Genomic DNA, 13225 nt, shown 5'->3' with positions numbered 1-13225 from the left:
TCAGAAGATTTCACCTCACTTTTTTGTCCCAATGAAAAATGTTTTTTGAAAATTTGGGTTTTTTTGTGGAACAAGGATTGGAAAGCATCAGTGGAAAGGAGAAATTGTTTTCCCATATTAACTCTTACAGGAGAGAATTTCCCTTCCTAGGGGTAGATTTCATCTCACTTCCTGTTGTCTCCTTCCGTTTGCAAGTAGGAGTCGTTTGTAAGTTAGATGTTTGAAAGTAGGGTCCTGCCCTATATACTCAGCAGAAATTTGGGCCTTAGGTGTTGCTGTGGCCACAACACTGTAAGCCCTCACAGGGCCCTGCTGTGAAATATTAGATCAAGAATTGTAATTACATGCCCCTGTTGAACAGGAGCTGAAAAATTAGGCCTTAGGCACTGGTGCTGGTGCCACAACACTGCAACCCCTCACAGACACTCTAGTTGGAACGCAGGAACGAGCCCTGCTGCAAAGTATTGCATCAAAAATTGTAATTACACGCCCCTGTTAGACAGGGGCAGAAAAATTGGGCCTTAGGCACTGGTGCTGGTGCCACAAAACTGCAACCCCTCACAGACACTCTAGTTGGAACGCAGGAACGAGCCCTGCTGCAAAGTATTGCATCAAAAATTGTAATTACACGCCTCTGTTAGACAGGGGCAGAAAAATTGGGCCTTAGGCACTGGTGCTGGTGCCACAACACTGCAACCCCTCACAGACACTCTAGTTGGAACGCAGGAACGAGCCCTGCTGCAAAGTATTGCATCAAAAATTGTAATTACACGCCCCTGTTAGACAGGGGCAGAAAAATTGGGCCCTAGGCACTGGTGCTGGTGCCACAACACTGCAACCCCTCACAGACACTCTAGTTGGAATGCAGGAACGAGCCCTGCTGCAAAGTATTACATCAAAAATTGTAATTACACGCCCCTGTTAAACAGGGGCTGAAAAATTGTGCCTTAGGCACTGGTGGTGGCGCCCAGAACCAAAAATGTTCTTACAAGCTATCAGCGTGATGATTGAGGAGGAAGAGGATAATTACTCAGGGATAGTCACTCAGCATCAGCATAGGCAGTCTTTGAAGGGATCTGAGATTTCAAAAAAAATTATTCGGTTACATCAGCATCAGGTGCTTGGTAGCTGGTGGTGATCCAAGACTCATTCATTTTTATGAAGGTCAGCCGATCGACCGAGTCGGTGGACAGACGCACCCTGTGATCGGTTACCACGCCTCCAGCAGCACTGAATGTGCGTTCCGAAAGAACGCTGGATGCAGGACAGGCCAGTAGCTCAATTGCATACTGTGCAAGCTCTGGCCAGTGATCCATCCTCAAGACCCAGTAACCCAGAGGATTTTCGGTGGGAAAGGTGTCCAAGTCTGATCTTGCCCCTAGGTATTCCTGCACCATGTAAAACAGACGCTGGCGATGGTTGCTGGAACCGATCATACCTTGGGGCTGCGGACCAAAAAATTGTCTGAACGCATCGGTCAGACGGCCACCTTCTCCACCGCTCCTTCTTTGACTGACCGAAGCCTCAGCAACACGTTGTCCAGAAACAGGAGTTTGTAACCTCCCAGTCTCTGGGAACGCGTTGCACAGACCTTTCTGCAAGGCCTCCCGAAGATGTTTCATCCTCTGCTCCCTCTGCAATGGCAAGATAAGGTCCGCAACCTTACCCTTGTAACGTGGATCAAGGAGGGTTGCCAGCCAGTATTGGTCCTTCTCCTTGATACCACGAATACGAGGATCCTTACGCAGGCTTTGCAGGATCAGGGAGGCCATGCAGCGTAGGTTTGCTGAGGCATTCGGTCCGGAGTCCTCTGGGTCACTAAGAACGACATGGTCCGCAGCCACCTCCTCCCAGCCACGTACAAGTCCATGTGTTTCTTGGGACTGATCCCTTAAAGACTGCTGCTGATGCTGAGTGCCAGGCTCCACCTCCATACTGACACAATCTTCCTCCTCCTCCTCTTCCTCCTCGTCCTCTTCCTGTGTGATCGGCGGGCACGCAGGAACACTGTCTGGATAAAGGGGGCCTTGAGAGCTAAGGAAGTCCTCCTCTTCCTGCCTCTGTTCTGCCTCAAGTGCCCTGTCCATTATTCCACGCAGCGTGTGCTCCAACAGGTGGACAAGGGGGACAGTGTCACTGATGCATGCACTGTCACTGCTCACCATCCTCGTGGCCTCCTCGAATGGTGACAGGACAGTGCATGCATCCCTGATCATGGCCCACTGGCGTGGGGAAAAAAAACCAAGCTCCCCTGACCCTGTCCTGGTGCCATAGTCGCACAGGTACTCATTGATGGCCCTCTGCTGCGTGTGCAGCCGCTGCAGCATGGCCAACGTTGAGTTCCACCTGGTGGGCATGTCACAGATTAGGCGGTTCTTGGGCAGGTTAAACTCCTTTTGGAGGTCCGTCAGCCGAGCACTGGCATTATATGACCGGCGGAAATGCACACAGACTTTCCTGGCCTGCCTCAGGACATCCTGTAAGCCCGGGTACCTGCCCAAGAACCGCTGCACCACCAAGTTAAGGACGTGAGCCAAACAGGGCACATGGGTCATTTGTCCCTGTCGGAGGGCAGAGAGGAGGTTGGTGCCATTGTCGCAAACCACCATTCCTGCCTTAAGTTGGCGTGGCGTCAACCACCTCTGAACCTGCCCCTGCAGAGCTGACAGAACCTCTGCCCCAGTGTGGCTCCTGTCCCCCAAGCACACCAGCTCAAGCACCGCATGGCATCTTTTGGCCTGCGTACTTGCGTAGCCCCTTGAACGCCTACGGAGCACCGCTGGTTCCGAGGAAGAGGCCATGGAGGAAGAAGAAGAGGAGGGGGTGGAGGAGAGAGGTGTGTCACAATCAGCATTTTGGAGGCGTGGTGGCGGAACAACCTCCAACACTACTGCACCTTGTCCTGCATCCTTCCCAGCTGCCAGCAGAGTCACCCAATGCGCCGTGAAACTTAGGTAACGTCCCTGTCCATGCCTGCTGGACCATGAGTCAGCGGTAATATGCACCTTACCACTGACCGCCCTGTCCAGCGAGGCATGGACATTGCCTTCCACATGCCGGTAGAGAGCCGGAATCGCCTTCCGTGAGAAAAAGTGGCGTTTGGGTACCTGCCACTGAGGAACCGCACATTCCACAAACTCACGGAAGGGGGCAGAGTCTACCAACTGAAAAGGCAGCAGTTGAAGTGCTAGCAATTTTGCCAAGCTAGCATTCAACCGCTGGGCATGTGGATGGCTGGGAGCAAACTTCTTTCGGCGGTGCAGCAGCTGGGGCAGGGAAATTTGCCTGGTACAATCTGACGTCGGTGTACCAAAAGCAGATTGCCCACAAGTACTTGGCTGTGACACACCTAATTCTACACCTTCATTCCTCTCACTGCAGGTCTCAGAGAGGACTGAAGGTCTAGTGGGGTTGGAAATCTCAGCTGATGAGGAGCAAGGAGAGATCCTCTTTGTTCTTTGGTGTGGGTCTTTTAGATACGCTTGCCAACGAACTGCATGGCAGGTCAACATATGTCTGGTCAAGCATGTGGTACCCAAGCGGGAGATGTTTTGGCCACGCGAGATACGCTTGAGACATATGTTGCAAATAGCAGCGGTGCGATCTGATGCACTCGTCTCAAAAAAGGCCCACACCAAAGAACTTTTTGAATAACGCGCAGAGACTGCAGCGCCCTGCACATGTGGAGCTTTGGGGTGTGATGCAGTCAATGTGCTGCCCTTAGGCTGGCCCCTGGAGGGCATCCTGCCTCGTTGGTGATGTGCCGCCGCCTCCTCCTCCTCCTCCTCCTCCTCCTCCTCTCTCCTATCAGGCACCCACGTTGAGTCAGTGACCTCATCATCCCCTCCCTCCTCATCACTGGAGCAAACCTGGCAGTATGCTGCAGCAGGGGGAGCATGACTGCCAGATTGCTGTCCTTCTTGGGCACCCCCTCTGTCCGTGCTCATGTTACTGCCTTCATCGAGCTCAGTATCGTCATCAGAGCCTTCCAAACGCTGGGCATCCTCCTGGAGCATGTACCCAACACTGTGGTCAAACAGTTCGAGGGAATCCTCATGAGGACATGGTGGAGCTAGGGAAGGAGTCACTGATGACATTGAGCTGAGGGAAGAGGCCGCTGCTTTGCCAGACAAAGCACCCTGGGCATGGGTGAGAGAGGATGAGGAGGATGAGGACGGCTTGGTCATCCACTCGACCAAGTCTTCCGCATGTTGCTGCTCAACGCGGCCAGCTGCCGAAAAAAAGGCCAAGCGTGTCCCATGGCCACGTGCTGATGAGGATGCACCGTCTCCACGACCAGCACTAGACACAGAGCCTGCTTGCCCTCTCTTATTGGCTTGTGACTGTCTGCCTCTCCTTCTTGGCCTTCCAGACATACTAATGGCCTGTAGCTGCACTAAGCTGGGATAGAACACCTGTAATTTTCTTCAAGTAGCTTTATATACTGTAACCAGACAAGCCTGCCTGTCAGTAGGAAGATAACAGGAACGGATCTAGCTGAACACTGTGAGCAGGACGCACTGTACTAAATGTAAATAGTCTAGCTGCCTGACCGTGGTACTAATAGGATCAAATAGAACACCTGTAATTTTCTTCAGGTAGCTTTATATACTGTAACCAGACAAGCCTGCCTGTCAGTAGGAAGATAACAGGAACGGATCTAGCTGTACACTGTGAGCAGGACGCACTGTACTAAATGTAAATAGTCTAGCTGCCTGACCGTGGTACTAATAGGATCAAATAGAACACCTGTAATTTTCTTCAGGTAGCTTTATATACTGTAACCAGACAAGCCTGCCTGTCAGTAGGAAGATAACAGGAACGGATCTAGCTGTACACTGTGAGCAGGACGCACTGTACTAAATGTAAATAGTCTAGCTGCCTGACCGTGGTACTAATAGGATCAAATAGAACACCTGTAATTTTCTTCAGGTAGCTTTATATACTGTAACCAGACAAGCCTGCCTGTCAGTAGGAAGATAACAGGAACGGATCTAGCTGAACACTGTGAGCAGGACGCACTGTACTAAATGTAAATAGTCTAGCTGCCTGACCGTGGTACTAATAGGATCAAATAGAACACCTTTAATTTTCTTCAGGTAGCTTTATATACTGTAACCAGACAAGCCTGCCTGTCAGTAGGAATTTAACAGGAACGGATCTAGCTGAACACTGTGAGCAGGACGCACTGCACTAAATGTAAATAGTCTAGAAGATAACAGGAACGGATCTAGCTGAACACTGTGAGCAGGACGCACTGCACTAAATGTAAATAGCAGGAACGGATCTAGCTGAACACTGTGAGCAGGACGCACTGCACTAAATGTAAATAGTCTAGAAGATAACAGGAACGGATCTAGCTGAACACTGTGAGCAGGACGCACTGCACTAAATGTAAATAGCAGGAACGGCTCTAGCTGAACACTGTGAGCAGGACGCACTGCACTAAATGTAAATAGCAGGAACGGATCTAGCTGAACACTGTGAGCAGGACGCACTGCACTAAATGTAAATAGTCTAGAAGATAACAGGAACGGATCTAGCTGAACACTGTGAGCAGGACGCACTGCACTAAATGTAAATAGCAGGAACGGATCTAGCTGAACACTGTGAGCAGGACGCACTGCACTAAATGTAAATAGCAGGAACGGATCTAGCTGAACACTGTGAGCAGGACGCACTGCATTAAATGTAAATAGTCTAGATAGAAGATAACAGGAACGGATCTAGCTAAACTGAATACAGTGTATATATATATATGCAACACCTGGGATGCATATATATACACAATACACTGTAAGTGCAGCTAACTGACTGACTGTTCTGCCTAATCTATCTAACTCAAATCAAATGACACTGTCTGTCTCTCTCTCTCTCTCTATCTCTCAGCACACCGGAACACACACTACACAGGGCCGCCGTGCAGGCGGCCTTATATAGTGTGGGGTGTGTACTAAATCCCCTGAGCCATAATTGGCCAAAGCCACCCTGGCTTTGGCCAATTACAGCTCTCTCTACTGACGGCGCTGTGATTGGCCAAGCATGCGGGTCATAGTGCATGCTTGGCCAATCATCAGCCAGCAATGCACTGCGATGCCGCAGTGAATTATGGGCCGTGACGCGCCACACGAATTTAGCGCGAACGGCCCATAACGTTCGCAATTCGGCGAACGATCAAACAGCCGATGTTCGAGTCGAACATGGGTTCGACTCGAACACGAAGCTCATCCCTACTCCCGAAGATGTTTCATCCTCTGCTCCCTCTGCGATGGCAAGATAAGGTCCGCAACCTTACCCTTGTAACGTGGATCAAGGAGGGTTGCCAGCCAGTATTGGTCCTTCTCCTTGATACCACGAATACGAGGATCCTTACGCAGGCTTTGCATGATCAGGGAGGCCATGCAGCGTAGGTTTGCTGAGGAATTCGGTCCGGAGTCCTCTGGGTCACTAAGGACGACATGGTCCGCAGCCACCTCCTCCCAGCCACGTACAAGTCCATGTGTTTCTTGGGACTGATGCCTTAAAGACTGCTGCTGATGCTGAGTGCCAGGCTCCACCTCTATACTGACACAATCTTCCTCCTCCTCCTCCTCCTCCTCCTCTTCCTGTGTGATCGGCGGGCACGCAGGAACACTGTCTGGATAAAGGGGGTCTTGAGAGCTAAGGAAGTCCTCCTCTTCCTGCCTCTGTTCTGCCTCAAGTGCCCTGTCCATTATTCCACGCAGCATGTGCTCCAACAGGTGGACAAGGGGGACAGTGTCACTGATGCATGCACTGTCACTGCTCACCATCCTCGTGGCCTCCTCAAATGGTGACAGGACAGTGCATGCATCCCTGATCATGGCCCACTGGCGTGGGGAAAAAAAACCAAGCTCCCCTGACCCTGTCCTGGTGCCATAGACGCACAGGTACTCATTGATGGCCCTCTGCTGCGTGTGCAGCCGCTGCAGCATGGCCAACGTTGAGTTCCACCTGGTGGGCATGTCACAGATTAGGCGGTTCTTGGGCAGGTTAAACTCCTTTTGGAGGTCCGTCAGCCGAGCACTGGCATTATATGACCGGCGGAAATGCACACAGACTTTCCTGGCCTGCAGCCTTAACCGCTGCACCACCAAGTTAAGGACGTGAGCCAAACAGGGCACATGGGTCATTTGTCCCTGTCAGAGGGCAGAGAGGAGGTTGGTGCCATTGTCACAAACCACCATTCCTGCCTTAAGTTGGCGTGGCGTCAACCACCTCTGAACCTGCCCCTGCAGAGCTGACAGAACCTCTGCCCCAGTGTGGCTCCTGTCCCCCAAGCACACCAGCTCAAGCACCGCATGGCATCTTTTGGCCTGCGTACTTGCGTAGCCCCTTGAACAGCTACGGAGCACTGCTGGTTCCGAGGAAAAAGCACAGGAAGAGGCCATGGAGGAAGAAGAAGAGGAGGAGGTGGAGGAGAGAGGTGTGTCACAATCATTAGCATTTTGGAGGCGTGGTGGCGGAACAACCTCCAACACTACTGCACCTTGTCCTGCATCCTTCCCAGCTGCCAGCAGAGTCACCCAATGCGCCGTGAAACTTAGGCAACGTCCCTGTCCATGCCTGCTGGACCATGAGTCAGCGGTAATATGCACCTTACCGCTGACCGCCCTGTCCAGCGAGGCATGGACATTGCCTTACACATGCCGGTAGAGAGCCGGAATCACCTTCCATGAGAAAAAGTGGTGTTTGGGTACCTGCCACTGAGGAACCGCACAGTCCACAAACTCACGGAAGGGGGCAGAGTCTACCAACTGAAAAGGCAGCAGTTGAAGTGCTAGCAATTTTGCCAAGCTAGCATTCAACCGCTGGGCATGTGGATGGCTGGGAGCAAACTTCTTTCGGTGGGGCAGCAGCTGGGCCAGGGAAATTTGCCTGGTACAATCTGATGTCGGTGTACCAAAAGCAGATTGCCCACAAGTACTTGGCTGTGACACACCTAATTCTACAACTTCATTCCTCTCAGTGCAGGTCTCAGAGAGGACTGAAGGTATAGTGGGGTTGGAGATCTCAGCTGATGAGGAACAAGGAGAGGTCCTCTTTGTTCTTTGGTGTGGGCCTTTTAGATACGCTTGCCAACGAACTGCATGGCAGGTCGGCATATGTCTGGTCAAGCATGTGGTACCCAAGCGGGAGATGTTTTGGCTACGCGAGATACGCTTGAGACATATGTTGCAAATAGCAGTGGTGCGATCTGATGCACTCGTCTCAAAAAAGGCCCACACCAAAGAACTTTTTGAATAACGCGCAGAGACTGCAGTGCCCTGCACATGTGGAGCTTTGGGGTGTGATGCAGTCAAGGTGCTGCCCTTAGGCTGGCCCCTGGAGGGCATCCTGCCTCGTGGTGATGTGCCACCTCCTCCTCCTCCTCTCTCCTATCAGGCACCCACGTTGAGTCAGGGACCTCATCATCCCCTCCCTCCTCATCACTGGAGCAAACCTGGCAGTATGACTGCCAGATTGCTGTCCTTCTTGGGCACCCCCTCTGTCCGTGCTCACGTTACTGCCTTCATCGAGCTCAGTATCATCATCAGAGCCTTCCAAACGCTGGGCATCCTCCTGGAGCATGTACCCAACACTGTGGTCAAACAGTTCGAGGGACTCCTCAGGAGGACATGGTGGGGCTAGGGAAGGAGTCACTGATGACATTGAGCCAAGGGAAGAGGCTGCTGCTTTGCCAGACAAAGTGCCCTGGGCATGGGTGAGAGAGGATGAGGAGGAAGAGGACGGCTTGGTCATCCACTCGACCAAGTCTTCTGCATGTTGCGGCTCAACACGGCCAGCTGCCGAAAAAAAGGCCAAGCGTGTCCCACGGCCACATGCTGATGAGGATGCACTGTCTCCACGACCAGCACTAGACACAGAGCCTGCTTGCCCTCTCTTATTGGCTTGTGACTGTCTGCCTCTCCTTGTTGGCCTTCCAGACATACTAATGGCCTGTAGCTGCACTAAGCTGGGATATATATATATGTACTGATACTGCAGCTAGCAAAATCAACTGCCTGCCTGTAGTATGAGAACACCAGCAACCTTCTACAGGTAGCTTTAGCTGAACACTGTGCAGAGCTCGCAAAAAAATAACTTGTAGGTTTAGCTGGACACTGTGAGGAGGACGCATCACACTAACTTGTAGTTTTAGCTGAACACTGTGAGCAGGACGCACCGCACTAACTTGTAGGTTTAGCTGAACACTGTGAGGTGGACGCACCGCACTAACTTGTAGTTTTAGCTGAACACTGTGAGGTGGACGCACCACACTAACTTGTAGTTTTAGCTGAACACTGTGAGCAGGACGCACAGCACTAACTTGTAGTTTTAGCTGTACACTGTGAGCAGGACGCACCGCACTAACTTGTAGGTTTAGCTGAACACTGTGAGGTGGACGCACCACACTAACTTGTAGGTTTAGCTGAACACTGTGAGCAGGACGCACTGCACTAACTGTAAATAGTCTAGCTGCCTGACTGTGGTACTAATAGGATCAAAAGTACACCAGCAATTTTCTTCAGGTAGCTGTAAATACTGTAACAAGACAAGCCTGCCTGTCAGTAAGAAGATAACAGGAACGGATCTAGCTGAACACTGTGAGCAGGACGCACTGCACTAACTTGTAGCTTTAAATGAACACTGTGCAGAGGTCTCACTACACTAACTTGTAGGTTTAGCTGAACACTGTGAGGAGGACGCACAGCACTAACTTGTAGTTTTAGCTGAACACTGTGAGCAGGACGCACCGCACTAACTTCTAGGTTTAGCTGAACATTGTGAGGTGGACGTACCCCACTAACTTGTAGTTTTAGCTGAACACTGTGAGCAGGACGCACTGCACTAACTGTAAATAGTCTAGCTGCCTGACTGTGGTACTAATAGGATCAAAAGAACACCAGCAATTTTCTTCAGGTAGCTGTAAATACTGTAACAAGACAAGCCTGCCTGTCAGTAAGAAGATAACAGGAACGGATCTAGCTAAACACTGTGAGCAGTATGCACTACACTAATTTGTAGCTTTAGATGAACACTGTGCAGAGGTCTCACTACGCTAACTTGTAGGTTTAGCTGAACACTGTGAGGAGGACGCACAGCACTAACTTGTAGTTTTAGCTGAACACTGTGAGCAGGACGCACCGCACTAACTTCTAGGTTTAGCTGAACACTGTGAGGTGGACGCACCGCACTAACTTGTAGTTTTAGCTGAACACTGTGAGCAGGACGCACCGCACTAACTTGTAGGTTTAGCTGAACACTGTGAGGTGGACGCACCACACTAACTTGTAGGTTTAGCTGAACACTGTGAGCAGGACGCACAGCACTAACTTGTAGTTTTAGCTGAACACTGTGAGCAGGACGCACCGCACTAACTTCTAGGTTTAGCTGAACATTGTGAGGTGGACGTACCCCACTAACTTGTAGTTTTAGCTGAACACTGTGAGCAGGACGCACTGCACTAACTGTAAATAGTCTAGCTGCCTGACTGTGGTACTAATAGGATCAAAAGAACACCAGCAATTTTCTTCAGGTAGCTGTAAATACTGTAACAAGACAAGCCTGCCTGTCAGTAAGAAGATAACAGGAACAGATCTAGCTAAACACTGTGAGCAGGACGCACTGCACTAACTTGTAGCTTTAGATGAACACTGTGCAGAGGTCTCACTACGCTAACTTGTAGGTTTAGCTGAACACTGTGAGGAGGACGCACAGCACTAACTTGTAGTTTTAGCTGAACACTGTGAGCAGGACGCACCGCACTAACTTCTAGGTTTAGCTGAACACTGTGAGGTGGACGCACCGCACTAACTTGTAGTTTTAGCTGAACACTGTGAGCAGGACGCACCGCACTAACTTTTAGGTTTAGCTGAACACTGTGAGGTGGACGCACCACACTAACTTGTAGGTTTAGCTGAACACTGTGAGCAGGACGCACCCCACTAACTTGTAGGTTTAGCTGAACACTGTAAGGTGGACATACCCCACTAACTTGTAGTTTTAGCTAAACACTGTGAGCAGGATGTACTGCACTAACTGTAAATAGTCTAGCTGCCTGACTGTGGTACTAATAGGATCAAAAGAACACCAGCAATTTTCTTCAGGTAGCTGTAAATACTGTAACAAGACAAGCCTGCCTGTCAGTAAGAAGATAACAGGAACAGATCTAGCTAAACTGAATACAGTGTATATATATATATGCAACACCTGGGATGCATATATATACACAATACACTGTAAGTGCAGCTAACTGACTGACTGTTCTGCCTAATCTATCTAACTCAAATCAAATGACACTGTCTGTCTATCTCTCTCTATCTATGAACGCCGGAACACACACTACACAGGGCCGCCGTGCAGGCGGCCTTATATAGTGTGGGGCATGTGCTAAATCCCCTGAGCCATAATTGGCCAAAGCCTCCTTGGCTTTGGCCAATTACGGCTCTCTGTTCAGACGGCACTGTGATTGGCCAAGCATGTGGGTCATAGTGCATGCTTGGCCAATCATCAGCCAGCAATGCACTGCGATGCCGCAGTGAATTATGGGCCGTGACGCGCCACACGAATTTGGCGCGAACGGCCCATATCGTTCGCAATTCGGCGAACGGGCGAACAGACGATGTTCGAGTCGAACATGGGTTCGACTCGAACACGAAGCTCATTTCTACTCAGGAAGACTTTCCAGCCTGTAGGTTCTTTCGGTCCTGCCACAGCGGTGAGAGGGGTCTGTTTGCTTGTTGTGATAATTCCCAAGTTCAGCAGTAGATCTTCATTATCTCAAAATATAGAGAAGGAGTGGGATCTTCCTTTATATGTGAAAGACAACTTGAAAGCAAATGCCTATCTATATTTTATCTGTTTATTGGCAAGATGGAGTAGTAGAGGCTTCAGGTTTCTCCACCGTTGAAGGGGCTAGATCAGTGAAAAGTTGGATTGGTGCTCTGAATAATGACAAGTCCTGTCTATTGCGTGCTACGAACTTTAACTTTTCCTTTATGCGATAATAGTGCAGCTTGACTATGATATCGCGTGGTAAGCCATCTGACCTCGGTGCTGTCAGGGCTCAATGAATTAGATCAATCTCCATTTGGTGCTGGTTTATATCAGGAATCACTTCTTTCATTAGCTCTCTCATGGCACCTTTTAAGTCAGTATGAGTTTTAGGGAGGCCTTGTATATGCACATTATATCTGCGTGACCGGTTTTCCAAATCTTCAATTTTAGTGTTGGCCTCTTCCAGCCTGTCTTGGAGATCAGTAATCATATTGGAACTTTGATTAACCTTCTGACTGTGCTGTCCATTTTGGTTTCAATCATCTCAAATCTTTCTCCTATGCAATGTATGTCCTTTTTAAGGTCAGTGGTAATGATGGCGCAAGCTTTAGACAACTCCTGTTGCAGCATTGTGGAAAAGCGTGCTAATAATACAGCATATCCTGCATAGTGTACTGGCTGTGGAGCAGAAATGTCAGGGCTAGGTTGGCTAAATATGACATTGGTCATTTCTGCCATGTTCATGTCCATGGAGGACATTGGGGAGTCTGCAGGCTCTTGTTTGTCCCTATATGTGGCCAGAGATGGGGGCTGTGATAGGGACTGTAGTGGGGACTCACCCTTTTGATTTGGATCCAAGTCTCCGGATGATTGAGAGGAGAAGGGATCCCTGACTTGCTCCGGTTCAGGCTGGGTCTGTTCAGCCTCCTTTCTTTGAGATTTGGCCATGCCTGTATCTGTGCTTGTGTCGCCTCGTGTCTCTCTGCATTCCGGCGCCATCTTTGATTGCGGCCTGTGTCCAGGGGAGTGCCCTGTCCCTCTGTTGTTGTTAGGCTGTTTGTAACCTGAAGCTACCTGAAGACAATTGCTGTTGTTCTGATCCTATTAATACCACAGGCAGGCAGCTGCAGTATTTACAGTTAGTGTACTGTGTCCTCTGCACAGTGTGCACCTAAAGCTACCTGAAGACAATTGCTGGTGTTCTGATCCTATTAATACCACAGGCAGGCATCTACAGTATTTACAGTTAGTGTACTGTGTCCTCTGCACAGTGTGCACCCAAAGCTACCTGAAGAAAATTGGTGGTGTTGTTCTGATCCTATTAGTACCACAGGCAGGCAGCTGCAATATTTACAGTTAGTGTACTGTGTCCTCTGCACAGGGTGCACCTAAAGCTACCTGAAGGCAATTGCTGTGTTCTGTTCCTATTAATACCACAGGCAGGCAG

The 13225-nt window shown here is 50.0% G+C and overlaps 1 protein-coding gene across 1 annotated transcript in view; it reads right to left on the bottom strand.

Moving 5' to 3' along the window:
• Positions 1 to 12777, bottom strand: part of LOC141116581 (NACHT, LRR and PYD domains-containing protein 3-like) — a 176248-nt gene extending 163471 nt beyond the window's left edge. Inside the window, exon 1 of the mRNA XM_073608975.1 lies at positions 12295 to 12777. Coding sequence (XP_073465076.1) covers positions 12295 to 12777 — 483 coding nt within the window. The remainder of the gene's footprint in view (positions 1 to 12294) is intronic.
• Positions 12778 to 13225: the final 448 nt, after the last annotated feature.

This window comes from Aquarana catesbeiana, linkage group LG13 (assembly GCF_042186555.1).
Source record: "Aquarana catesbeiana isolate 2022-GZ linkage group LG13, ASM4218655v1, whole genome shotgun sequence".
Classification (NCBI taxonomy): domain Eukaryota; kingdom Metazoa; phylum Chordata; class Amphibia; order Anura; family Ranidae; genus Aquarana; species Aquarana catesbeiana.
This window is presented reverse-complemented; position numbering and strand designations above follow the sequence as displayed.